The 26,210-nt window shown below is 33.5% G+C and overlaps 3 protein-coding genes across 3 annotated transcripts in view; all 3 read right to left on the bottom strand.

The window, feature by feature from the left end:
- Window positions 1–10,030, bottom strand: part of LOC135140372 (eukaryotic translation initiation factor 4E transporter) — a 55,174-nt gene extending 45,144 nt beyond the window's left edge. Inside the window, exon 1 of the mRNA XM_064070866.1 lies at window positions 9,538–10,030. Within this exon, the coding sequence (XP_063926936.1) occupies window positions 9,538–9,607 (70 nt within the window). The 5' untranslated portion in view covers window positions 9,608–10,030. The remainder of the gene's footprint in view (window positions 1–9,537) is intronic.
- Window positions 10,031–14,459: 4,429 nt separating this feature from the next.
- Window positions 14,460–16,199, bottom strand: LOC135140608 (GDP-Man:Man(3)GlcNAc(2)-PP-Dol alpha-1,2-mannosyltransferase). Its single transcript, XM_064071230.1, has 4 exons — window positions 16,082–16,199; window positions 15,772–16,002; window positions 15,274–15,724; window positions 14,460–15,225 (listed from the first exon to the last, which is right to left on the bottom strand). The coding sequence occupies exons 1-4, from the start codon at window positions 16,102–16,104 to the stop codon at window positions 14,485–14,487; spliced, it is 1,446 nt and encodes a 481-aa protein (XP_063927300.1). The 5' UTR covers window positions 16,105–16,199; the 3' UTR covers window positions 14,460–14,484.
- Window positions 16,200–16,436: 237 nt separating this feature from the next.
- Window positions 16,437–26,153, bottom strand: LOC135140750 (wee1-like protein kinase). Its single transcript, XM_064071427.1, has 2 exons — window positions 25,636–26,153; window positions 16,437–18,156 (listed from the first exon to the last, which is right to left on the bottom strand). The coding sequence occupies exons 1-2, from the start codon at window positions 26,003–26,005 to the stop codon at window positions 16,970–16,972; spliced, it is 1,557 nt and encodes a 518-aa protein (XP_063927497.1). The 5' UTR covers window positions 26,006–26,153; the 3' UTR covers window positions 16,437–16,969.
- Between the last annotated feature and the right edge of the window lie 57 nt (window positions 26,154–26,210).

The raw sequence follows: 26,210 nt of genomic DNA, 5'->3' as shown, positions 1-26,210 counted from the left end.
CGACGTAACCCCGTCGTTTTACCAGCGTTTAATTGGATGTTTCGCCACCTGTTTCGCAAAGTGCCCGATAATTACGATTATTCCACCGGAATGGCAATCAAAGTAATGACGAGGCATTCGGGACGAATGTGCTCCCGGAGGATTCCAGCGGGATGTGATTATCCTGCGATGGGAGTTTTTGAGCGATGCGACTTTTATGGGTTTGTTTTGTAATAATCTGAATCTTGGGTTTATGGGTAGTTTGGGCTTTTTTATGGACAGGTGGTGACTGGGGAAACGCCAGGGTGTAAAGAGTTTTATTATTTTATTTAGTGGCGAAAATGAGTTGGAGGCCTGTTCGTGAAAAGGGTAGTCGAAGCTTTGTGGAAATGACAAGACGGACGGTTTACGAATGGAAGGGAAGATCAAATATTGTACTAAACAAAGCAACATGGTGGAGGTAAAAAAAAGCCTTTCGGCGATTTTTTCTTTCCACGATTTACTTCAGCGATTTTTGTGTTTGTATTTATAAGTCCGGAATCGCTTGTTTGGCTTTGAGTGTTCGATCGTTCAACAGGAAAAAGGCTGTTTTTAATTGAATATTTAGAATAAAGGGTGAAATACAAATCGCGAAAACTCTCGATCATTCTAAAATGATGACGTCAGCTTTGAATTTTGCTGAGTAAATCGAAAATATGGAAAGTAATAAGCTCCGGAATTTTCGAATAATTTGGTGACGTCAACTCAAAATTTTTAAAGTAAATCATTTCTTTCTCAATAGTCAATTCTTGGGTTTTTCAATTTTGCAATTTTTTGATTTTTAATTTTTTAATTAAAATTTTCCGAATTTACAGTTTTTTATTTTTGAGTTTTTCAATCTCAATTTTACAATTTTTCTATATTTCGGCTTTTCAACTTTTCTGTTTTATAATTTTGTAATTTTTCGATTTTCAATCTTTTCGATTTTCTGGATTTGAAATATTTCAATTTTTCGATTTTCAATTTTTAGGTGACGATTTTGCATTTTTTTTTTATTTTACGGTTATGCAATTATTAATTTTTTCAATTTTCCGATTTCACATTTTATAATTTTATAATTTTTCGATTTTAATTTTTCCAGATTTCGATTATTAATTTCTCAAGTTTTCCAATTTTTATTTTATAATTTTGCAATTTTTGGATTTATCGATTTTTGAATTTCTCGATTTTGTCGCTTCTCAACTTTTCTATTTCATAATTTTGTAATTCTTCATTTATACAATACGTATTATTTTTATTTTTTTGTTGTATTTGTCAAATTTTCGCGTTTTCATTTTCCTTGAAAAAAATCGAAAAATGAAAAACCTAAAAATTGCAAAAATGAAACGATTTTTTTCAAGTACATATTATATTTTATAATTTTCAATTTTTCGTTTTCTCTATTGATTTGTCGATTTTCATTTTTTTTTTTTTGATTTTACGATTTTAGAATTTTTGTGTCTTGTAATTTTCGAATTTGTCTATATCTCAATTACATTTTTCCAATTGTTCGATTTTAATTTTTTAAGCTTTCGAATTTTTAATTTTACAATTTGGCAATTTTCCGATTTTAAAATTTTGCAATTTTCCGAAGTTACAGTTTTTGATTTTTGAGTTTTTCGATCTCAATTTTACAATTTTTCTATATTTCGGCTTTTCAACTTTTCTGTTTTATAATTTTGTAATTTTTCGATTTTCAATCTTTTCGATTTTCTGGATTTGAAATATTTTAATTTTTCGATTTTCAATTTTTAGGTGACGATTTTGCATTTTTTTTTTATTTTACGGTTATGCAATTATTCATTTTTTCAATTTTCCGATTTCACATTTTATAATTTTATAATTTTTCGATTTTAATTTTTCCAGATTTCGATTATTAATTTCTCAAGTTTTCCAATTTTCATTTCATAGTTTTGAATTTTTGGATTTTTCGATTTTTGAATTTCTCGATTTTGTCGCTTCTCAACTTTTCTATTTCATAATTTTGTAATTGTTCATTTATACAATACGTATTATTTTTATTTTTTTGTTGTATTTGTCAAATTTTCGCGTTTTCATTTTCCTTGAAAAAAATCGAAAAATGAAAAACCTAAAAATTGCAAAAATGAAATGATTTTTTTCAAGTACATATTATATTTTATAATTTTCAATTTTTCGTTTTCTCTATTGATTTGTCGATTTTCATTTTTTTTTTTTTGATTTTACGATTTTAGAATTTTTCTGTCTTGTAATTTTCGAATTTGTCTATATCTCAATTACATTTTTCCAATTGTTCGATTTTAATTTTACAATTTGGCAATTTTCCGATTTTAAAATTTTGCAAATTTCCGAATTTACAGTTTTTTATTTTTGAGTTTTTCAATCTCAATTTTACAATTTTTCTATATTTCGGCTTTTCAACTTTTCAGTTTTATAATTTTGTAATTTTTCGATTTTCAATCTGTTCGATTTTCTGGATTTGAAATATTTCAATTTTTCGATTTTCAATTTTTAGGTGACGATTTTGCATTTTTTTTTTATTTTACGGTTATGCAATTATTCATTTTTTCAATTTTCCGATTTCACATTTTATAATTTTATAATTTTTCGATTTTAATTTTTCCAGATTTCGATTATTAATTTCTCAAGTTTTCCAATTTTTATTTTATAATTTTGCAATTTTTGGATTTTTCGATTTTTGAATTTCTCGATTTTGTCGCTTCTCAACTTTTTTATTTCATAATTTTGTAATTCTTCATTTATACAATACGTATTATTTTTATTTTTTTGTTGTATTTGTCAAATTTTCGCGTTTTCATTTTCCTTGAAAAAAATCGAAAATTGAAAAACCTAAAAATTGCAAAAATGAAATGATTTTTTTCAAGTACATATTATATTTTATAATTTTCAATTTTTCGTTTTCTCTATTTGTCGATTTTCATTTTTTTTTTTTTTGATTTTACGATTTTAGAATTTTTCTGTCTTGTAATTTTCGAATTTGTCTATATCTCAATTACATTTTTCCAATTGTTCAATTTTAATTTTTTAAGCTTTCGAATTTTTAATTTTACAATTTGGCAATTTTCCGATTTTAAAATTTTGCAATTTTCCGAATTTACAGTTTTTTATTTTCGAGTGTTTCAATCTCAATTTTACAATTTTTCTATATTTCGGCTTTTCAACTTTTCTATTTCATAATTTTGTAATTCTTCATTTATACAATACGTATTATTTTTATTTTTTTGTTCTATTTGTCAAATTTTCGCGTTTTCGTTTTCCTTGAAAAAAATCGAAAAATGAAAAACTTAAAAATTGCAAAAATTAAATGATTTTTTTCAAGTACATATTATATTTTATAATTTTCAATTTTTCGTTTTCTCTATTGATTTGTCAATTTTCATTTTTTAAGCTTTCGAATTTTTAATTTTACAATATGGCAATTTTCCGATTTTAAAATTTTGCAATTTTCTGAATTTACAGTTTTTTATTTTTGAGTTTTTCAATCTCAATTTTACAATTTTTCTATATTTCGGCTTTTCAACTTTTCTGTTTTATAATTTTGTAATTTTTCGATTTTCAATATTTTGGATTTTCTGGATTTGAAATATTTCAATTTTTCGATTTTCAATTTTTAGGTGACGATTTTGCATTTTTTTTTTTATTTTACGGTTATGCAATTATTCATTTTTTCAATTTTCCGATTTCACATTTTATAATTTTATAATTTTTCGATTTTAATTTTTCCAGATTTCGATTATTAATTTCTCAAGTTTTCCAATTTTTATTTTATAATTTTGCAATTTTTGGATTTTTCGATTTTTGAATTTCTCGACTTTGTCGCTTCTCAACTTTTCTATTTCATAATTTTGTAATTCTTCATTTATACAATATTATTTTTATTTTTTTTGTTGTATTTGTCAAATTTTCGCGTTTTCATTTTCCTTGAAAAAAATCGAAAAATGAAAAACCTAAAAATTGCAAAAATGAAATGATTTTTTTCAAGTACATATTATATTTTATAATTTTCAATTTTTCGTTTTCTCTATTGATTTGTCGATTTTCATTTTTTTTTTTTGATTTTACGATTTTAGAATTTTTCTGTCCTGTAATTTTCGAATTTGTCTATATCTCAATCCCATTTTTCCAATTGTTCGATTTTAATTTTTCAAGCATTCGAATTTTTAATTTTACAATTTGGCAATTTTCCGATTTTAAAATTTTGCAATTTTCCGAATTTACAGTTTTTTATTTTTGAGTTTTTCAATCTCAATTTTACAATTTTTCTATATTTCGGCTTTTCAACTTTTCTGTTTTATAATTTTGTAATTTTTCGATTTTCAATCTTTTCGATTTTCTGGATTTGAAATATTTCAATTTTTCGATTTTCAATTTTTAGGTGACGATTTTGCCTTTTTTTTGATTTAACGGTTATGCAATTATTCATTTTTTCAATTTTCCGATTTCACATTTTATAATTTTATAATTTTTCGAGTTTAATTTTTCCAGATTTCGATTATTAATTTCTCAAGTTTTGCAATTTTTGGATTTTTCGATTTTTGAATTTCTCGATTTTGTCGCTTCTCAACTTTTCTATTTCATAATTTTGTAATTCTTCATTTATACAATACATATTATTTTTATTTTTTTTCTTGTATTTGTCAAATTTTCGCGTTTTCAATTTCCTTGAAAAAAATCGAAAAATGAAAAATCTAAAAATTGCAAAATGAATTTTTTTTGCTTTTTTAATTTTACAATTTACCGATTTTTTTCAAGTATTATATTTTCTAATTTTCAATTTTTCGTTTTCTCTATTGATTTGTCGATTTTCATTTATTTTTTTTTTTTGATTTAATGATTTTAGAATTTTTCTGACCTGTAATTTTCGAATTTTTCTATTTCTCAGTTATATTTTTCCAATTTTTCGATTTTAATTTTTCAAACTTTCGAATTTTTAATTTTACACTTTTGCAATTTTCCGATTTTACAGTTTTTCGATTTTTTTTCAACGATTTTTCAATTATTCGATTTTCTTGATTTTAGATAATTTCGATTTTTAATTTTTAAGTGTTCGATTTTTCAGTTTTACAATTTTCTATTTTCTTTTGCACAAATAAATAAATGAATAAATAAATAATTTAATTAATAAATAAATCAATATATAAATATAGTTTATTTGCCGAAAGAAATGTTTTTTAATTGAAAAAAGAAAAAAAAACACCACCAGATCCAGAAATTTTCCTAAACTTTTTCAAAAATTGGTGGGACCCAATTTTCTTCCAGTGTTTAAAAAAATCACTAGAGGCCAAAAAAAAATTAATCAACTTCCAAAAATAAAGCACCAGGAACCCAAGAATTTTCAATTTTCTTTAAATAAAAAAAAACACCAGGAGGCCCAAAAACTCCTTTTAAATTTTTCCAAAATCAAACACCAGGAGTCTTCGAAATTTGTTCAAATTTTTTCAAAAATAAAACACCAGAGACCCAAGATTCTTCAGATACGTACTTTCAAAAATAAACCACCAAAATTTTTCCAGTTTTTAAAAAAACATTTGGGAACAAAAAAAATCACTTAGAATACTAGAGGTCCCAAGGTTTTTTTTTAATTCTTTCAAACATAAAACATAAAGGACCCAAAATTCGCTCATTTTCTTTAATTAAATAAGTAAATAAATAGTTTATTTGCCAAAAAGAAATGTTTTTCTTATTATTTAAAAAAAACACCAAGAGATTCAGGGATTTTTCTAAACTTTCTCAAAATTGGGGGGACCCAAGATTCTTCCAGTTTTTAAAAAATGCACAAGAGACCCAAAAAATTCAATCACTTTCAAACATAAAGCACCAGGAACCCAAGATTATTTCATTTTCTTTCAATTAAAAAATAAATAAAACACATGGGACCCAAAATTCTTCACATACTTTCAAGTCCAAGATTTTTCCACAGTTTAAAAAAAAAATATTTGGGACCAAAAAAATCACTTGGAATACCAAGGGCCTCCAAGATTTTTTTAAATTCTTCCAAACGTAAAACATAAAGGACCCAAAATTCGCTCATTTTCTTTAATTAAATAAATAAATAAATAGTTTATTCGCCAAAAAGAAATGTTTTTCCTATTATTTAAAAAAAAAAAACACCAACAGATTCAGAGATTTTTCTAAACTTTCTCAAAAATTGGGGGGACCCAAGATTCTTCCAGTTTTAAAAAAATGCACAAGAGACCCAAAAAATTCAATCACTTTCAAAAATAAAGCACCAGGAAACCAAGATTATTTCATTTTCTTTCAATTAAAAAAATATATAACACATGGGACCCAAAATTCTTCACATACTTTCAAGTCCAAGATTTTTCCACAGTTTAAAAAAAAACATTTGGGACTAAAAAAATCACTTGGAATACCAAGGGCCTCCAAGATTTTTTTAAATTCTTTGAAACATAAAACATAAAGGACCCAAAATTCGATCATTTTGTTTAATTAAATAAATAAATAAATAAATAGTTTATTTGCCAAAAAGAAGTATTTGTTTTTCTTATTATTATAAAAAAACACAAAGGGATTCAGAGATTTTTCTAAACTTTCTCAAAAATTGGGGGGACCCAAGATTCTTCCAGTTTTAAAAAAATGCACAAGAGACCCAAAAAATTCAATCACTTTCAAACATAAAGCACCAGGAACCCAAGATTATTTCATTTTCTTTCAACTAAAAAAAAAAATAAAACACATGGGACCCAAAATTCTTCACATATTTCAAGTCCAAGATTTTTCCGCAGTTTAAAAAAAAACATTTGGGACCAAAAAAATTCACTTGGAATACCAAGGGCCCCCAAGATTTTTTTTAATTCTTTCAAACATAAAACATAAAGGAACCAAAATTCGCCCATTTTCTTTAATTAAATAAATAAATAAATAGTTTATTTGCCAAAAAGAAATGTTTTTCTTATTATTAAAAAAAAAAACACCAAGAGATTCAGAGATTTTTCTAAACTTTCTGAAAAATTGGGGGGACCCCAGATTCTTCCAGTTTTTAAAAAATGCACAAGAGACCCAAAAAAATCAATCACTTTCAAAAATAAAGCACCAGGAAACCAAGATTATTTCATTTTCTTTCAATTAAAAAAATATATAACACATGGGACCCAAAATTCTTCACATACTTTCAAGTCCAAGATTTTTCCACAGTTAAAAAAAACATTTGGGACTAAAAAAATCACTTGGAATACCAAGGGCCTCCAAGATTGTTTTAAATTATTTCTAACATTAAACATAAAGGACCCAAAATTCGCTCATTTTCTTTAATTAAATAAATAAATACATAGTTTATTTGCCAAAAAGAAATGTTTTTCTTATTATTTAAAAAAAAAAAACCACCAAGAGATTCTGAGATTTTTCTAAACTTTCTCAAAAATTGGGGGACCCAAGACTCTTCCATTTTTTAAAAAATGCACAAGAGACCCAAAAAATTCAATCACTTTCAAAAATAAAGCACCAGGAACCCAAGATTATTTCATTTTCTTTCAATTAACAAAAAAATAAAACACATGGGACCCAAAATTCTTCACATACTTTCAAGTCCAAGATTTTTCCGCAGTTTAAAAAAAAACATTTGGGACCAAAAAAAATTCACTTGGAATACCAAGGGCCCCCAAGATTTTTTTAAATTCTTTCAAACATAAAACATAAAGGAACCAAAATTCGCTCATTTTCTTTAATTAAATAAATAAATAAATAGTTTATTTGCCAAAAAGAAATGTTTTTCTTATTATTTAAAAAAAAAAAAACACCAAGAGATTCAGAGATTTTTCTAAACTTTGTCAAACATTGGGGGGACCCAAGATTCTTCCAGTTTTTAAAAAATGCACAAGAGACCCAAAAAATTCAATCACTTTCAAAAATAAAGCACCAGGAACCCAAGATTATTTCATTTTCTTTCAACTAAAAAAAAATAAAACACATGGGACCCAAAATTCTTCACATATTTCAAGGCCAAGATTTTTCCAGTTTAAAAAAAAAACATTTGGGACCAAAAAAATCACTTGGAATACCAAGGGCCCCCAAGATTTTTTTAAATTCTTTCAAACATAAAACATAAAGGAACCAAAATTCGCTCATTTTCTTTAATTAAATAAATAAATAAATAGTTTATTTGCCAAAAAGAAATGTTTTTCTTAATATTAAAAAAAAAAACACCAAGAGATTAGAGATTTTTCTAAACTTTCTCAAAAATTGGGGGGACCCAAAATTCAATCATATTCAAAAAAAAGCACCTGGAACCCAAGATTCTTTCATTTTCTTTTAACCCACGATATGGGACTCAAAATTCTTCACATACTTCCAAAAATAAACCACCAGAACCTCCACAATTCTTCCACGGCTTTTAAAAAAGACATTTGGGACCAAAAAAATTACTTGGAACACCAGGTAAGATTCTTTCAAACTTACTCCTGGGACTCCAGATTCCGTCATTTTCTTAAAACAAAAAACAGGGGTCCCCAATATTTTCTCACATACTTCCACAACATGCACCAGATCTCGAAGATTCTTTCACACTCTTTAAAAACACTGATCTAAACTTATTCACACAGAACTTCCCTGGCCTCTGAAGCACAATCATAATTTTTCAACACTCCTGTATAAGCAAATCTGCAAAATGATAAACCACAAATTTCGAAGTGAACAGACTTTATCTGACCCAATTGAAGTGAAATGAAATAAAGTGATCGAGAATTATGAAAATTTTTGTAAAAAATAAGGGCGCACTAATAAACCACAAGTACAACCGAAATTTGTTTGTGTTATTTAGCAAAATTTTCGTTCTTCGAAAAGGTCGTATGCTAATTGCAGCAATATGTACATAGGAAACACTATAAAATGATCATAAACTTTCCTAGAAAAAGTAAACACCTACTGCAAAAAGTAAACATATGGCTCGAAGCGTTGATGAAATATGATACGATTTCTGTGGCACTCAAACGTCAACTAAATGACCACCCGGTATACACATTTTCAATTTCTTTCAAACTCGACTAAACTACATGGATTAAAAGCGACAACTCGACCCTTTTAGATTTCGTACGTCACTACCAACCCCATTACCCCGTACTTAAAACAATATGTAAATCACGGTTGCATTTCCATTTTTATACCGCCGGTCGAGGCGACCCGATAGACGTCACTCGCCAAAATTTGCCCACAAACGCAACGAAGTTAAATCGAATTAAATGGTTCACCCTGTACACAAACGGCAACAAAATCAAAGTTTATCGTTACAAGAAAGCAATTTTATCCAGCCCACGTCTCGCTGCGGATTATTTTGAAAACAAAACGATAAAGCTGAAACGAAGCTGTTACGTCATTAATTAACGCCTTCTGGATTTTCGCAATCCGTGGGGAAAGGGGATCCGGGGTGGCCCCAAAGCGACTTCGTTGTTCAGCGCTAGGCGAAATTTTCCGCATTTATCGCTATCGCTAGACAATGGCCAATCGAAACGTCAAATCGGTATCCAAGGGGGCGATCTCGGCTCGGGGGTTACATAACCGGTTTGTGGGTCGCAGGGGGGCACTTACCTTTGGCGCTGGGGCCGTCCGCGGGGGCGGCGTCGCTCGTGCTGGCGGCGGCCTCCTCAGTCACCGACATCCTCGAATCGTGTAAAACTATGTACAACTGTCTTTTCTGTCTTTGGTAAAAATTCGTCCAAATCGCTCAGTCTTTGTTTTTTTGAAAAATATCACTTATGCTCTAAGTCGCTCCTAACTAATTAATAAATAAACCGGAATCTAGTGAGAATATGAAACGGAGAAACTGATTCTTACTATGTTACAACTAAGCTTAATATCACAGTCCGTTTTTTTATATTTCGTCAACAAAAACTCAACATACGCACATACGTAAACAAACAGAAAATCACCGGAAAACTTCAACGCGGGACATTTGTGTGATACACTGTAAACGATCTTCGATTTCCTACAGATATCTACGCACAACACACCGTTTTTTACTTTAATTTTATCTCGGTTTAGCAAAAATAGAAACGTACGCCATATGCCTTTCTTTCACCTTTCAAACCAAAGCGACATCTGGTGGCCGCAGAGCGGGAGCCCAGGGGCGCCGACGCCGCGAGGGCTGCGGGGGCGGAGGTCTGCGATCCTCGACGATGGCGGCAAACGTGGCCTGCGGCCAAAACGGCCCTCATTCACACGCATTTTTACTGCCCTTTTGGTCAATAACGGAAAATGCGAAATTTTACTGTATTATTATTACACACGATGTCACACTGACCTAGTGGTGGAAAATAACCACTTCCACTAGTTAACAACTTAAATTATACAGCATCCATGGAAAATTTTCCTTTTCATAGTTTTCCGCTAGTTTTCCGCTGTCCTTGCATAGTTCTCTCCTTTTCTAATTAAAACCAAGGCTTTTCCTCCAGCTTGTTCTTTGACCCAATGACCCATTCAAGTTTCAAAGTGTTGGTTAAGTATTTCATTAAATAAATTGTGGAGTTCTATTCTGTAAACGGCAAAACTTTGGTTTTAATTAATTGTTAAACTTTTCAAAAATTATGTTGGTTAATTAATTCAAAATTTAGTCATAGTTTAAGTCAAAATCCTATTATTTCAAAAGTTGACATAATTTTTGACTTAACTGATTCGAAAATTTTCTCAATGATTTCAAAGTTTGTTTCTAATAATTCGAAACTTGCATCCATTTTTTAACCCCACCCACCCGCCCTTTGTCTCTTAGAAGGTATGTCATTTGCCAAAATCAGTCTTATCTTATCAAATACCAGGCCCACCCACCCACCCTCTATTTTCTTGGAAGGTAAGTGATTTGCCAAAATCAGTCATATCTTAGAAAGTACTAGCCCCGCCCACCCGCCTCCTATTTTCTGTATGTCACTACAAAAATCGTACTTTTTTCTAATGAAGATACACATATATTTTGAAAATCACTTATCTCAAAATTTTGACTTGACGGTTCAAAAATTATATTCATTGAATATTTTTTGGTATCAATTGAATGAAATGCTAATATACAGAGTGTCTCATTTTCATTTTTATAAGTGTACAAGAGAAAAAACTCAAACGCAGGCCTGTATTTGAAAAATATAACATAGCACTCGGTAAATAAGATATTATAAAATAGATGTTGACATTTTATTATATCGTACTTTAGCCCCTTGAATGCTAAAAATTTCAAGAAAATTTACATAACGTGGCAACGTCGCATTGTTATTTCAAAAATAAAAGTTAAATACTTGAAACTAATCGTATCTTAACAAACACAATTCCCGCCCACCCGCCTTCTATTTTCTTAAAGGATATATAATTTGCCAAAATCAAAAATAAGACTAACTTTGGCAAATCATATACCCTTTAAGAAAATAGAGGGCGGGTGGGCGGGCTAGTACTTGTTAAGTTAAGATTGATTTTGGCAGATGACATATCTCTAAGAAAAAAACGGGTGGGTGGGCGGGGCTAAAATTTGCTAAGATTATTAGATTAATTTTTTTAAGCCACCTGTATAAGCAAATCTAAAAGATATGAATGCAATGATAAATCACAAGTAAAACATCATTTTGGGGGGAATAAACAGATATATTTTGATTAACCATTTACCATTCTTACAATAACTTTAAAACGTCTCCAGGATTTCAAAGTACTCAGTTTTGCAATGTTTGATTTATTTGATAAAATAAATTGACTGATTCATTTTTTTTTGTTACTCACGTGGCAACGTCGCATCGTTATTCCAAAAATAAGTAGAAAGCTAAATAGTTGAAACTAGTTTTAGTGTATATTTTAATCAATCTTATCTTACCAAATATAAGCCCCGCCCACCCGCCCTCTACTTTCTTTAAGGATATATCATTTGCCAAAGTCAGTTTTATCTTTACAAGTGGTAGCCCCACCCACCCGCCCTTTTTCTCTTAGAAGTTATGTCATTTGCCAAAATCAGTCTTATCTTATCAAGTACTAGCCCCGCCCACCCACCCTCTATTTTCTTGGAAGGTATGTGATTTGCCAAAATCAGTCATATCTTAGGAAGTACTAGCCCCGCCCACCCGCCCCCTATTTTCTGTATGTCACTACAAAAATCGTAAGACTTTTTAATGAAGATACATATATATATAGAAGAATCACTTATCTCAAAATTTTGACTTGTCGGTTCAAAAATTGTATTCATTGAATATTTTATGGTATCAATTAAATGAAATTCTATTGTACAGAGTGTTTCATTTTAATTTTTTTAAGTGTATATGAGAGTAAAAAACTCAGCAAGACATATTTTTTTGAAAAAAATCAAACACAGGTCTGTTATTTAAAAAATATAACATAGCACTCGGTATATAAGATATTATAAAATAGATGTTGAAATTTTATTATAATATCTTACTTTAACCCCTGGAATGCTAAAAATTTCAAGAAAATTTACATAGCGTGGCAACGTCGCATCGTTATTTCAAAAATAAAAAGTTAAATAGTTGAAACTAATCGTATCTTAACAAACACAAGCCCCGCCCACCCGCCCTATATTTTCTTAAGGATATATAATGTACCAAAATCAAAAATAAGACTGACTTTTAAGAAAATGGAGGGCGGGTGGGCGGGCTAGAACGTGTGAAGATAAGACTGATTTTGGCAGATGACATATCCTCTAAGAAATACAAGGGTGGGTGGGCGGGGTTAAAACTTGCTAAGATAGGACTGAACAATGTTAAGAATGGTCACTGGAACAAAAAAGGGGTGGGTAGGCGTGGCTACTGTTTGCTCATAAAACTAGTAAAAAGCTAAATTTAGCCCCGCCCACCTCCTTTCCCCATTTCACTGACTTATTTTTGATGTTTAATTTAATTTAATTTTTAGTGTATTTAATTATAATTTGTAATTTAGATATAATGGGGTTCCCGTAATAAAGTTTATTTATTTATTTATTTTATTTAGTTTAAAAAGGAAATTAAAAAATAACAGTGTTGTATTCATTCATTTTTTTGAGCCACCTGTATAAGCAAAACTAAAAGATATGAATGCAGTGATAAATCACAAGTAAAGAATCATCATATTTTACACATTTTGGATAGAACTTACTCAGCAAAATTTTGAGATGACGTCATCAATTTTTGTGGGGAATAAAGAGATATATTTTGATTAACAATTCACCAGGCTTACAATAACTTTAAAACGTCGGCAAGATTTCAAAGTATTTACATTTTAATCAGTCTTATCTTAACAAATACAATATCATTTGCCAAAGTCAGTCTTATCTTTACAAGTGCTAGCCCCACCCACCCGCCCGTTTTCTCTTGGAAGGTATGTGATTTGCCAAAATCAGTCATATCTTAGGAAGTACTAGCCCCGCCCACCCGCCCCCTATTTTCTGTATGTCACTACAAAAATCGTACAACTTTTTTCTAATGAAGATACATATATATACTGAAGAATGCGCGTTATAATGACTCACCCTGTATACACCTTGACACATACATTGAAATCAATTTTCGTCTTAATGAATTCTTTTATTCATTCATTCTTGGCTATTCTGAAGAAATTTTATATAATTTCAATTTTTTCGTAAGAAAAAGGAAAATAATAATCCAAACAATTCAGTTCTTAATAATTACACTTTTAAAAGTACCCATCGCGCCATGTTAAAAAATGGATGTTTCTGATTTTATAAACAAAAAATTTTTAAATTGCCTTGTTTTAAGTAACTTAGGAAAAACTGAGTAATGTTATGTCCAAGTCCATTTAATTTTCTAGTACTTAGTAAGATACGGGTGACTTTGGCAATGACATACCCTCTAAGAAAATAAAGGGTGGGTGGGTGGGACTGGCACTTGTAAAGATGATTTTGGCAGACGACATACTTTCCAAGAAAACAGAGGGTGGGTGGGCGGGCTAATACTTCCTAAGTACGTCATGTTAAAAACTGGATGCTTCGAATTTTGTAAAAAAAGTTTTTAAATTGCCTTGTTTTAAGTAACTTGGGAAAAACTGAGTAATGTCATGTCCAAGTCCATCTAATTTTAGAATTTAAACGACCCCAAAACTATAAAAAAATCATAACAATTATGTATTTCCCATTCGAGTAAAAAAGGGAAAATTTGGCTTACCTGACAATCGAAGCACTAACTTTTATAGCTTGTGTTTTGACAAACATAACCTCAAAAAACATCCAGTGCCATTAAAACTATATATGTATATATTTATTATATTACTAATTGCTCGAATAAATTCCGGAAATTTGTAAATGAACTAGTTATGATCACAGAACAGTGTTATGATTTAGTTTTGTCAATTAAATTCCAAAACTACAAGTAATTTTGTCATTTTTTTGTCATACTAAACCCGTTCAACGAAACCACTGATTTTTCCGATTTATAATGATTAATCCAAGTGTCAGTTGCCCCCGACCCAATCCTGCACCTCTCCGCCCATGCTTTCCCCGCTCGACCCCATGCGCAAGCGCGCCAAATTCAAACACTACCAACCTCTACACATTTATTAAAAAAATCACTTAAACAACGGATCTATCGCCCTCAGGAACTCATCCTGGAACTTCTTACTGCTAAACCTATCCACAGACGCCCTCGCCCTCTCCCTTATCTCGTTCACCTCCTCATCCCCACACGTAAGCACGAACTTAATCACGTAAGCATACTCCTCGGGAGTGGTGGCCAAGAACCCCAACCTGGACCCCTCTGAAGTCTCAATAATGTCCAAAAGCGGCCCCCCCGACCGGTGCGCCACCACTATCAACCCCGCCGCCATCTGCTCCACCACGCTAATCCCAAAATGTTCGTCCAACATGGTATGAACCCCCAGATAAGCCCCCTCTAGTTCCTCCAGCAGCTCCTCGTACGTCAGATTCACCTTAAACTCGACGTTGTTCTCCAGACTTAAGTGCTTACTTAAGTCGCGTAAGTCCGCCACTCTTGTGCTGTCACCGGCGTTTCTGCAGCTCCCACATAGAACGAGAGTGACGTTGTCGAAGTCGTCACCGAGGATTTCGCGGAGTTCGTAGAGGGATTGGAGTTGGAGAGGGTGGTCTTTCTCCGGGCGGAACTGCGCTAGAGACAGGATGCGGATTTTGGGGGGTTTGTGTTTGGGTTTGGGGATGTTTTTCAAGTGGTCGACTTCGCAAGGGGGGTAGACTAGGTGCAGAGGGCGCCCCCAGAGCTCGGATAGGTGCTCGTGGGTGAACGTGGAGTTGACTAAAGTAGTGTCAGAGCATTGACCAGCCAAAGCATAGAGCTACAATTAAATTATTAAACACTAAAATTAGTGAGGTTAGGTACAAACCCAAGCGAATAATCTATAGTAGAGGAGTTTAGCGTGCGTGAAAATGGGGCTGCGCGCTATTACACTCCTATTGTTATAAGTGGCTTGCCGATTAGACACTCTGGTCATCATTTTTTGGGTGATTGTCGGATAATGAATGTAACACCCAGTTTTGCTCTCCCCTAGATACTTGAAAAGGGGTAAAGTGAATGTGAAGCCCGTGGTATCAATGAAAATGTCTGGAACCAGTTGGTTTATGGCCTCAAATGCCAGATAAACCGACCCCAAAGCTTGCCCCAACAATGTAAAATAGGGGTATTGGGACCCTTCAACCCATTTTCGTTTGTTCAAATACACAAACTTCACGCTTTTGTCGATTTTTACGTTTAAAACTTTGTGCACTTTGTCCAGAATTTCGGCTGGGGTGGCCTCCACATCCCCTGTGTATATATAAAACTCAGCATCCTTATACCTACAAATTAATTTCACGATTTGAATAAACAATGTGTTGATAATTACTGTTCTTGAAGGGCTTGCAGTCCCACCCACAACACTTTCTCGCCGCCCCCGCCAGCGTTACAATAGGGGTGGAAAATCCCCACTTGGAGCTTTGGAGACTTGTTTTTGGCTTTCCGGCGCCGGTATTTCGAGCGCAAGTAGAAGAAAATTGATGGAATGACGACACCGATGAAGATGATTATGCTAAGTGAGAGAAACAGCAAGAAATCGGTGGAATAAAGGAGAGAGGCGCTGAAACAAAAAGTGAGGTTATGTGTTAAAAGTGGTTCAAGGGGGGCTGCAGGTGTGTCAAAGACGCCGGTTTACTTACATAAATGTTACAAAGCTTATCATTGTGGCCTATTTGGACTTAAAACGTGTTTAAAGTGTTTACTTGTGTTGACGTTGCGGGTAATTGGGGAATTTAGGGAGGCTGGGTTGGTAGCGGTTTGACGTTATTTAGTTGTTTTGTGGAATAAAAATTTGTTTTGATTGTTTAAACAAAAACTTGACTATTAAGTGTTGTGTTCTTAGTAGATGGATGGTTGAAAAATGTCAGAGGCTGGTTATTAACAATTTTTTGAAAATATGCGTGCTGCCAACGTAAGAACACTAAAATTTGTATTGCTGTGTAATATACTGGGTGTAAGTTTAAGATATATATAGGGTGTCGATTAAATTCGTCCTGGAAGCGCAAATATTCATTTATTTGGTATAATTTATTACAAATTCGAGTTAATAAAATGCACTAACAAATTCGCTACAATAAATTGATGCGACAAAGGCACAAGTTATAGGGAATGTAAAGTTACAATATGTCTTCATATAACTATACTAACTTTTTAAAAAATAATTATCACATATTATAACAAGTACTTTTAAATAAATCTAAGCTATAATTATAAAATATGTAAAATAAAAAAAAAATTAAAAGGAAAGTTTTAACCTAAGAGAAAAACCGGCTTGATTAATTTACGAAAAAACGAGAAACAAGCTCAAAACTTCTAACAATTTAAAGACAGCCTTGCAATTGAAGAACCACAGCTTCAAACAATATCAGTCTACACGTCCTCAGCAGCCTAAATTCCATTTCCAACGAAACGAAAATAGATCTCATCACATACAATTACTAGGAGAGTTCATAAATCAATAAAACCGCCCCGAGGGGCACCCTATTACAATAAATAAACAGACCTTCCAGTAAGCAATTTCCGTCGCATTAAAACGTGGTGGCGCTGACGCTCCGATTAAAATTCTTCCCGATCAACCTATTACTAATCCGTGATACCCCCTTCATCTGCTTGCTCTCCGGCGCTATGGTCTTGATGCAGATCGCCGCCTCCTTCAGCTGCTTCGACAGAATCTCGTTCTTGAGTTTCTCGGCGTTCAGCTCCCGGTGGAGCTGCGCCCTCGTCTTCTTCCCCACCGGACACAGGGCCGGATGGTGCAGGATTTGCAAAGCCGCCGGCCTCATCGCCGGGTTCGGGTGGATCATCGACGCTATCAAATTAACCATGTCCCTACTCAAGGCCGTGGGCATTTCTGGTAACTCGCCCCTCCTCAACTTGTGCCAATCGTCGCCGTTCTTGGGCAGTGGCCCCGCCCCTGCGCACTCTATAACCGTCAACCCTAACGCGAAAACATCGGCTTTGGTCAAGTGGCTGTAGTCCTCGTGGAGGATCTCGTTCGGGAGGTACCGGCAGTCCCCCTCCTCCACTTGGGGGTTGTTCAAGCTCGTCACGTGCCCCAAATCCCCGATCTTATACGTCAACTCCTCCTCGTAGTGGCTCTCGTCCAAGTCCTCGAACCCGTCGTCCGCTGAGTCGTAGTTCGTGAACTGCATCTTCTTCTCCTTGGAGATGAAGATGTTCCCTGGCTTGATGTCCAGGTGCACGAGCGCCTCGGAGTGGATGTAGCGCAGCCCCTCGGCGACGTGCATGAGCATCTGGCGCAGCTCCACCGACGAGAGCGGGCCCTCCTGGAGGCGGTCGGCTAAAGACCCGCCGTTGCAGTACTCGTTCTGGATGATCATGTGGTTGTCTTCGGCCCAGGCGGAGTAGTAGCGCACCACGTGCTGGTGCTTGCCGAGGACGGCGTGCGCGTACACCTCGTTGAGGGCGGTCTTCTCGAACACGCTCCCTGCCACCGGCTTGGTGGACTTCTTTATGGCGTAGATGCAGCCGTCGAGCCGGTTTATGCACTTGTAGACGGAGCCGAACTGGCCGGAGCCGATGAGCTCGAGCTCGAGGAACTCCTGGTGGTAGCGGGGGATGTTGTTCTCGTGGAGGGGCACGCGCTTGGCGGGGGGCTCGTTCTCCACGTCGGACGCGTCGGACTCGTTCAGGTCGAAGTGGGGCACCTGGAGGGAGCTGGTGGACCGCAGTCGCTTCTTGGTTTGGTACATACCTGGAGCAAAAAGAGATCGTTAATCGTTTGAGTAAAATAAGAATACGGAGGGTGTGAGAGTGGCGCCTTGAGAGACTCATTTATTTCTTCCATCCAGTGGCCTATGAAATTTAAAAAAGTTGCAGATTTGCCGCTTCTCATTAATTGTGTACTTTTCAAATTTTTAATTAAAATAGTATATGTCATCTGTCAGTAATTGTGACATTTGAACTTTCGTTGCCATGGAGATGGCCATTATAGTTACAAATTCCGAAAGAGGGTTGGCAATCCTGAATTATTGGCAACAATGTTAGCATGACAGTTGACAATTGTCAATTTTGACATGAGGGCGTCTAAAAACTAATAACAATGTGGCAACTACTCAATTGGTGCCCAAAATACGAATCTGACATCCGGTATGGCTTCAACCTGACAAAAGAAAAAAATCACAAACATTAATGGTAACTCGATATGTAAAAATATTTTTTTTGTAGGTGATACCATACATATCTATACAGAGTGTCCTGTTTTAAGGAGTAAAAACATTTTTTTATGAAACACCTGTATATCTTTACATATTTTGACTGACCTCATAGTTTACTTTTGAAATTATGGTGCGACGTTGCCACGTCATTCTAATTTTCTTGAAATTTTTGGCAATGGAAGGGTTCGCAAAAAACATCACACGGGGATTATATGAAATTAAGTTTTCGTATACAGAGTGTTTATAAAAATGTTTTAATTATTAAAATTTTCGAACATCGTTACTTCAATTTTTTGAAAAAAACACCCCATATTTTATTATTGCATCTTATTCTATTTTTTGTACTCTTTTTTTTTGAGGATTTTCTATGTTGACAGTTGATAGTATGATGACGTCACTTCAAAATCGTACATGGTAATTGTATAAAATAACATAGTCATATATATGTAGTTTATCACTCCGTCTTGAGTTTTTATCCAAAACGTCCAGATTTTTAGAAAAAAATCAAAAATATAAAACAACATTTTGCAATTTAATTTTGAATCTGCAAAACCGAATGTTTTGAAATCTTGCAAATATTTTAAAGTTATGATAAACGTATTTGCTCACCCCCCCCCCCCCTAAAAAAATTTGCCGAAAAAATCCCGTCAAAAGTGTGCAAAATTTGACCAGTTTATACTTGTAATTTATCAATGCACTTATTTTTTAGATTTGATTATACAGGGTGACTTATAAAAAATAATAAATCAATCAATTTATTTTAGTGAAGAAATCAAGAATTGCAAAAATGAATATTTTGAAATCTTACACATGTTTTAAAGTTGTTGTAAGCATGTAACCAAATATATCTATCTATCCCCCCAAGAAATTGATGACGTCATCTCAAAATTTTGCCGAATAAATTCTACCCAAAATGTGCAAAATATTATGAGTTTTTACTTGTGATTTTTGATTGCATTCATATTTTTTAGATTTTCTCAGAGAATGTCATTTGCCAAAATTAGCCTTATCTTAGTAAGGATTAGCCCCACCCACCCACCCTCTAGTTTCTTAGAGGGTGACATCTGCCAGAATCAGTTTTATCTTAGCAAATACTAGCCCCGCCCACCCACCCCCTATTTTTCAGAGAATTGTCATTTGCCAAAATTAGTTTTATCTTAGCAAGGATTAGCCCCGCCCGCCCACCCACCCTCTATTTTCGTATAGGGTGACATCTGCCAGAATCAGTTTTATCTTAGCAAGTACTAGCCCCGCCCACCCACCCCCTGTTTCTCAGAGAATTGTCATTTGCCAAAATTAGTCTTATCTTAGAAAGGATTAGCCCCGCCCACCCACCCTCTATTTTCTTAGAGGGTATGACATCTGCCAAACCCAGTTTTATCTTGGCAAGTACTAGCCCCACCCACCCACCTCCTATTTTTCAGGCGATCGTCATTTGCCAAAATTAGTCTTAGCAAATACTGGCATTTTGGCAAATGAAAAATTAAATTTTTCCATTTCTTCTTTTATTCGTTTTTTTCGATTTTTCGAATTTTTAAATTTAACCATTTTTCAATTTTTCAGTTTTTCGTTTTTACCACTTTTTTGAAGCTCTGATTTCTTGGCACCTTTTTAAATTTTTTGACTTTTTAATTTTTAGATTTCTCGATATTTCAAAATTTGGTTTTTGAGAAAGTTTCGATCTTGGAATTTTTCAATTGATTTAGAATTTTTCAATTTTTAACTGTTTTGATACTCCTCTACTTCTCGGTTTTTCGGTCTGTCGAATTCTTAATTTTCCGGGTTTTCAATTTTTCGATATTTCAGTTTCCCGATTTTTCAATTTTTCGACTTTCAGGTTCCCCGATTTCTCAGTTTTTCGATCTCTCGATTTTCCAGTTTCTAGATTTTTCGACTTTTCGGTCTCTTGGTTTAGATTTTCTGATTTCTCGATTTTCTACCGATTTCTCTATTTTTCGAATTTTAATTTTTTTTATTTTCCGATTTTTCAATTTTTCGATATTTGAATTTTTTTTGGTTTTTCGATTTCTAGATTTCTCGATTTTTCAGTTTGTAGATACTCTCAAGTTTTTTATTTTTGGACATTACAATTTTTTAATTTCCCAATTTTTCAATTTCTGGGTTTTTCGATTTCCCGATGTCCTAATTTTTGGATTTGTTGATCTTTCGACTTTCCAGCTTTTCGAATTTCACACTTTTTGATATTTCATTTTTTTTATTTTTCCATTTCCCGATTTCTCGATCTTTTGTTATTTCGATTTCTCGGTTTTTCGGTTTTTTGACTTTTCTGCTTTTCGATGTTCCAATTTGTCGATGTTTCGATTTTTCTATTTCCCAATGTTTCGTGATTTCATTTTTGAAAATTTTCAATTTCTCGGTTTATAAGTTTTTTGATTGTTCAAAATTCGGAATTTTTAATTTTGGATTTTCGTTTTTCCGATTTCTCGTCTTTTCGTTTTCTCCGTTTCAATTTTTCGATATTTAAGTTTCAAATTTTTGAATTTTGAATTTTTTTCGATTTTTTCTTTGCTAACTTTTTTCAATTTTTCGAATGTTTAAATTTTTCCAATTTCAATTTTTAGATTTTTGAAATGTAGCCATTTTTCGATTTTTCAGTTTTTCGTTCTTACGATATTTTTAATGTTTTGATATCTTTTATCTTTTGACTTTTCAATTTCTAGATTTTCCGATTTTTCAAAATTTCGTTTTTGAGAAATTTTCGATCTCGGAATTTTTCAATCTTTGCATATTTTAATTTTTGGATTATTTGATATTTCGACTGATCGATTTTCCAATTGATTTAGAATTATTCACTTTTATTAAGTTTTAATCTCTAGATTTTTCAATTTAAAATTTTTCAATTATTAACTGTTCGATTTTTCTACTCCTCTGCTTTTCCATTTCCCGATTTCTCGATCTTTTGTTATTTCGATTTCTCGGTTTTTCGGTTTTTTGACTTTTCTGCTTTTCGATTTTCCAATTTGTCAATGATTCGACATTATGAAATCGATTTTTCGATTTCCCAATGTTTCGTGATTTCATTTTTGTAAAATTTTCAATTTCTCGATTTATAAATTTTTTGATTGTTCAATATTCCGAATTTTTTAATTTTGGATTTTCGTTTTTCCGATTTCTCGGCTTTTCGTTTTCTCCACTTCAATTTTTCGATTTTTAAGTTTCAAATTTTTGAATTTTTTTCGATTTCTCGATTTTTCAGTTTTTTTAAACTTTCGATTTTTCGATTTTTGCTTTGATAATTTTTTCCAATTTTTCGAATTTTTGCCATTTCAATTTTTAGATTTTTGAAATTTAACCATTTTTCGATTTTTCAATGTTTCCTTTTTACGATTTTTTCAATTTAATTGATTTTTTTATTAAGTTTCAATCTCTAGATTTTTGAATTTTTCGATTCTTTAATTTTTCGATATTTTAATTTTTCAATTTTTTTAATTCTTGTATTTTTGGTAACCTTCAAATCGACTTAAAGCCTTTTTAAAATTGTTTTTTTGGAAAATTTTGGGAAAATATCCAAATTTTCTCGGATTTCTTGATAGCGTGGTTATTCGATTTTAAAATTGTTTTGACTCTTCAATTTTTAGATTTCTCGATTTTTCAAATTTGCAATTTTGGGAAAACTTATTTTTCGAATTCGCGGTTTCAGACTTTTGACTTTTTAAATTTTTATGTTTCTCACCTCATCGAGATTTCGATTTATTGACTTTTCGATTTATAGATTTTTTTTTCAATTTTAAATTTTTCAGTTTTTAATTCTTCGATTTTTCGATTTTATTGGCCCATTTTGATTTCTCAATTTTTCGATTTTTCCACTGTTTGCATTTTTCGGTTTTTTGACTTTTCTGGTTTTCGATTTTCCAATTTGTTGATGTTTCGATTTTTCGATTTCCCAATATTTTGTGATACCTTTTAAGAAAATGGAGAACGGGTGGGCGGGGCTAGTACTTGCTAAGATAAGACTGATTTGGCAGACGACATATTCTCTGAAAAAATAGGGGGCGGGTGGGCGGGGCTAGTACTTGCTAAGATAAGACTATTTTTGGTTCTATTAATCTTGTAAAAACGGGTTAAATTTAAAAGGTGTTAAATTGCAAATTTTCATAGTAATGAGTTAAATTCCCAGATCTGATTGGATGTTTATTTTTTATGTTTCATTCTAGTTCAGGAGCGAGGGAAGTTCTGTTGAAACAACTTTCGACCAATTTTTTACTTTACAAGAAAATTAGAATAACGTGGCAACATCGCATCGGAATTTAAAAAATAAAGTGTGGTTGTAAGAGGTCCAACAAAATATGTAAAAATTATAGGGTGTTTCATAAAAAAATACGTTGTGTCACGCCTTAAAAACTGAACACTCTGTATAGTTAAAAATCATTGTAAAGCATATATTCGTCGAAGAGGCGTTCGACTTTGGTCTTTCACTTTTTTTCTATTTCTAATAATTAATAAGATATGGAGGACAACACTCTTAGTGATTCACCCTGTATATTTTCTCTATTGTTTAATTTTTTTTTTGTAGGCGATACCAATTATCTAGGTATTAAGGATATAAAGTGCGACTCAGAATTAAACCAAAATAGGTATCTAACAATGGTTGAGTGATAATTTCACAATATACAGGGTGGGTCACCAAAAAAATCACTAAGCGCGTGTTCCTCAATATCTCATTATTAGAAATAGGGAAAACACTCCAAAACCAAAGTTGCACAGTTCTTTGAGGCCCATATACCACAATAATTATTTTCAACTATACAGAGTGTTTTGTTTTTAAAGCGTACCATAACTTAGTTCTTTTAAATGAAATACCCTATTCATTCTTATATATTCCGATCGATCTTTTCTTAGGCTTTATAATCATAGTTTAATTTCGAAATTCTGATGCCCGATGTTGCCAAATTTTTCCAATTTTCCTGATTTTTTTTTAGCAACGGATTTCATTAAAAAAAAAAAAATTAAAAATTTGGGTAACAATACTTTGTGAGGAGATTAATAAAAATGTGCACTTTATTGTGATAAAAATAAAATTGGGTTTTAATATACAGGGTGTTTATAAAAAGTTGTGATTAGAACGATTTTCGAATATCGATATTTCAGTTTTTCAAACAGAATATCTTGTACTTTATTGCTGTTCCAAAAATGACACTTAAGCTCGATGGTACGTTGTTAAGAGGGCTCTGAAGAACTCGAAATAAATTGTTAAAAAATTGGTTGAAAGCTGCTTCGGTAGAACTTCCCTCGTACCTAAAGTACAGTGAAACATCCAGTATTTTTGAGTTGAGTTTTTACTTTAGACCCGCCCCCTATTTTCTAAGAGGATGTCATTTGCCGAACCAAGTCTTATCTTAGCAAGTAGTAGCCCCACCCACCCACCCTCTCTTTTCTTAGAAAATATGTGATTTGCCAAAATCAGTATTATCTTACCAAGTACTAACCCCGCCCACCCGTCCTTTATTTCCTCAGAGGGTAGTACTTGCTAAGATAAGTCTTATTTTGGCAAATGACATATCCTCTAAGAAAACAGGGGCGGGTGGGCGGGGCTAGTATTTGATAAGATAAGACTAATTTTGGCAGATGCCATATCCTCTGACAAAGTAGAGGGCGGGTGGGCGGGACTAGTACTTGCTAAGATAATACTGATTTTGGCAAATGACATATCCTCTGAGAAAACAGGGGCGGGTGGGCGGGGCTAGTATTTGATAAGATAAGACTAATTTTGGCAGATGCCATATCCTCTGACGAAATAGAGGGCGGGTGGGCGGGACTAGTACTTGCTAAGATAAGACTGATTTTGGCAAATGCCATGCCCTCTGAGAAAATAGAGAGGGAGCAAAGAAAGTTATAAAGTAATTTTGGAAATGACGTCATCAAATTGTTGGTGGGGATAATTGGCCAAATTTTGGTTAGTATTTGAAGAATTAACTTCGTAATTATGATGTTTTATGATGAATTCAATTGACAGTCTAGACTTCCATAAAAATTGTCAAAAATGACACTGGTCAACAGTAAAAAATGACGTATTCAAGCAAATTATTATTAAATTATTAATAACTAATTATTTAACTCTCTATTAGATATGAGTTCATTACAACAAATCAGAATTATGAAGTCAATTCTTCAATTCTGAAGTTTTAATATTTTGAAAAATTTGGTTCAGAGATCTTTTTAACCACTTTTTCGAATTATTCAGAGCCTTCTTAACAACGTACCATTGAACTTATGCGTCGTTTTTGGAACACCTGTATATAAGTATTTTCTATAGTTCAAGTTGATCAATAGTGAGACTTTAATTTTAACCTAAAAAAAAAGAAATGAAAAGAAATAAATGCAATGATAACCTGTTCACTGAAACCCTCATATTTTAAATACAAATATTTGGCGTATCAAAATATATACTTTTTAACTAAAACGTAGTAGTTACGTATTTGACAAATTCTCATAACCTCACAATTTTTAATTTTTTTATTTCATGGCTGACTAGACGACGTCTTTTTCGATCATCAGTGTACCACCTTGGAGAGACCAAAACATACTGTGAGCGCATTATTGCTGAAACCAAACTAAAATTGAGAGTAAAATTAATTTGACCTCACAATGGAACCAAAAACACTGGTCTAATTATTCACCTATTAATTGCTATTTTATTGACACTAATGACCGCAAAGTGGTCTAGCAGGCCATGACACTTTGTTTAACAGCTATTTCAAACTGAACAACAAAGGCGTTGGTGGTGCCAACATAATTTTTTCGACACTAAATTTCAAAGCCTACTAGACGATTTTTTCCCTGATAACGCCACAAATTTGTTATTTAACGTTATCAGAGGCCCCCACGCCGCCTCAACGTTTTTGCAACCCTGTCCACAGACCACCAGACTTCAGCCACTGCTTTCTCGAACAAAGGATATAAACCAGCTGAACCTCCTCAACCACTTGACCACTTCACACAGTCCCTCGCCCCACTAAAACAGCCCCAAAGCCCCTTCATTAACCCCTTCAACTCACCATTCGGCGTAAACGGGTTAACATTCGCCGTGGGCTTCTCGCTCCTCTGACTCGTCCCCGCCGTCCTCGGCTTGTCCGTGAACAGCCTGCTCCTCAGCGCCGGCGTGGCCGCCGACTTCTCTATTATAGTCTTCGGGGTCAGGGGGCTGTCGAACAACCTCAACGCCCGCACCTTCTTGTACGGGGGGCTGTACGACGGGTTGGGCCCCGGCGTGTTCAGCGTGTACCTCAGCCTCGGCGTGGGCGAGGGGCTCCGCAGATTGTCGCTCGACAACTCGAAAGACAGCTCGCAGCCCGACGACGAATCCAGGTCGTTGGGGGGCTCCACATGCACGCAGACCTCGGGGGCCATCCGCAGCTTCGAAGACATCCTCCCAGCACACGATTCCGCTCAAAATCGCCCGAAAAACGCTAAATCGCGCAACAAAACAAACACAAGTGTTATTCTGCTCACTAACGCTAACGGTTACGAAAATCGACGCATCTGGATTTCAAGTCGGCCAATCGCGGCGCCGCCAGGCGCTGATTGGCGGAGCGGTGGCGCCGCGAGCGGGCGCGCCGCGAACCGCGCGGCG

This window comes from Zophobas morio, unplaced genomic scaffold (assembly GCF_036711695.1).
Source record: "Zophobas morio isolate AGI-343-1 ecotype UQ-CSIRO unplaced genomic scaffold, CSIRO_AGI_Zmor_V1 ptg000040l, whole genome shotgun sequence".
Classification (NCBI taxonomy): Eukaryota; Metazoa; Arthropoda; class Insecta; order Coleoptera; family Tenebrionidae; genus Zophobas; species Zophobas morio.
This window is presented reverse-complemented; position numbering and strand designations above follow the sequence as displayed.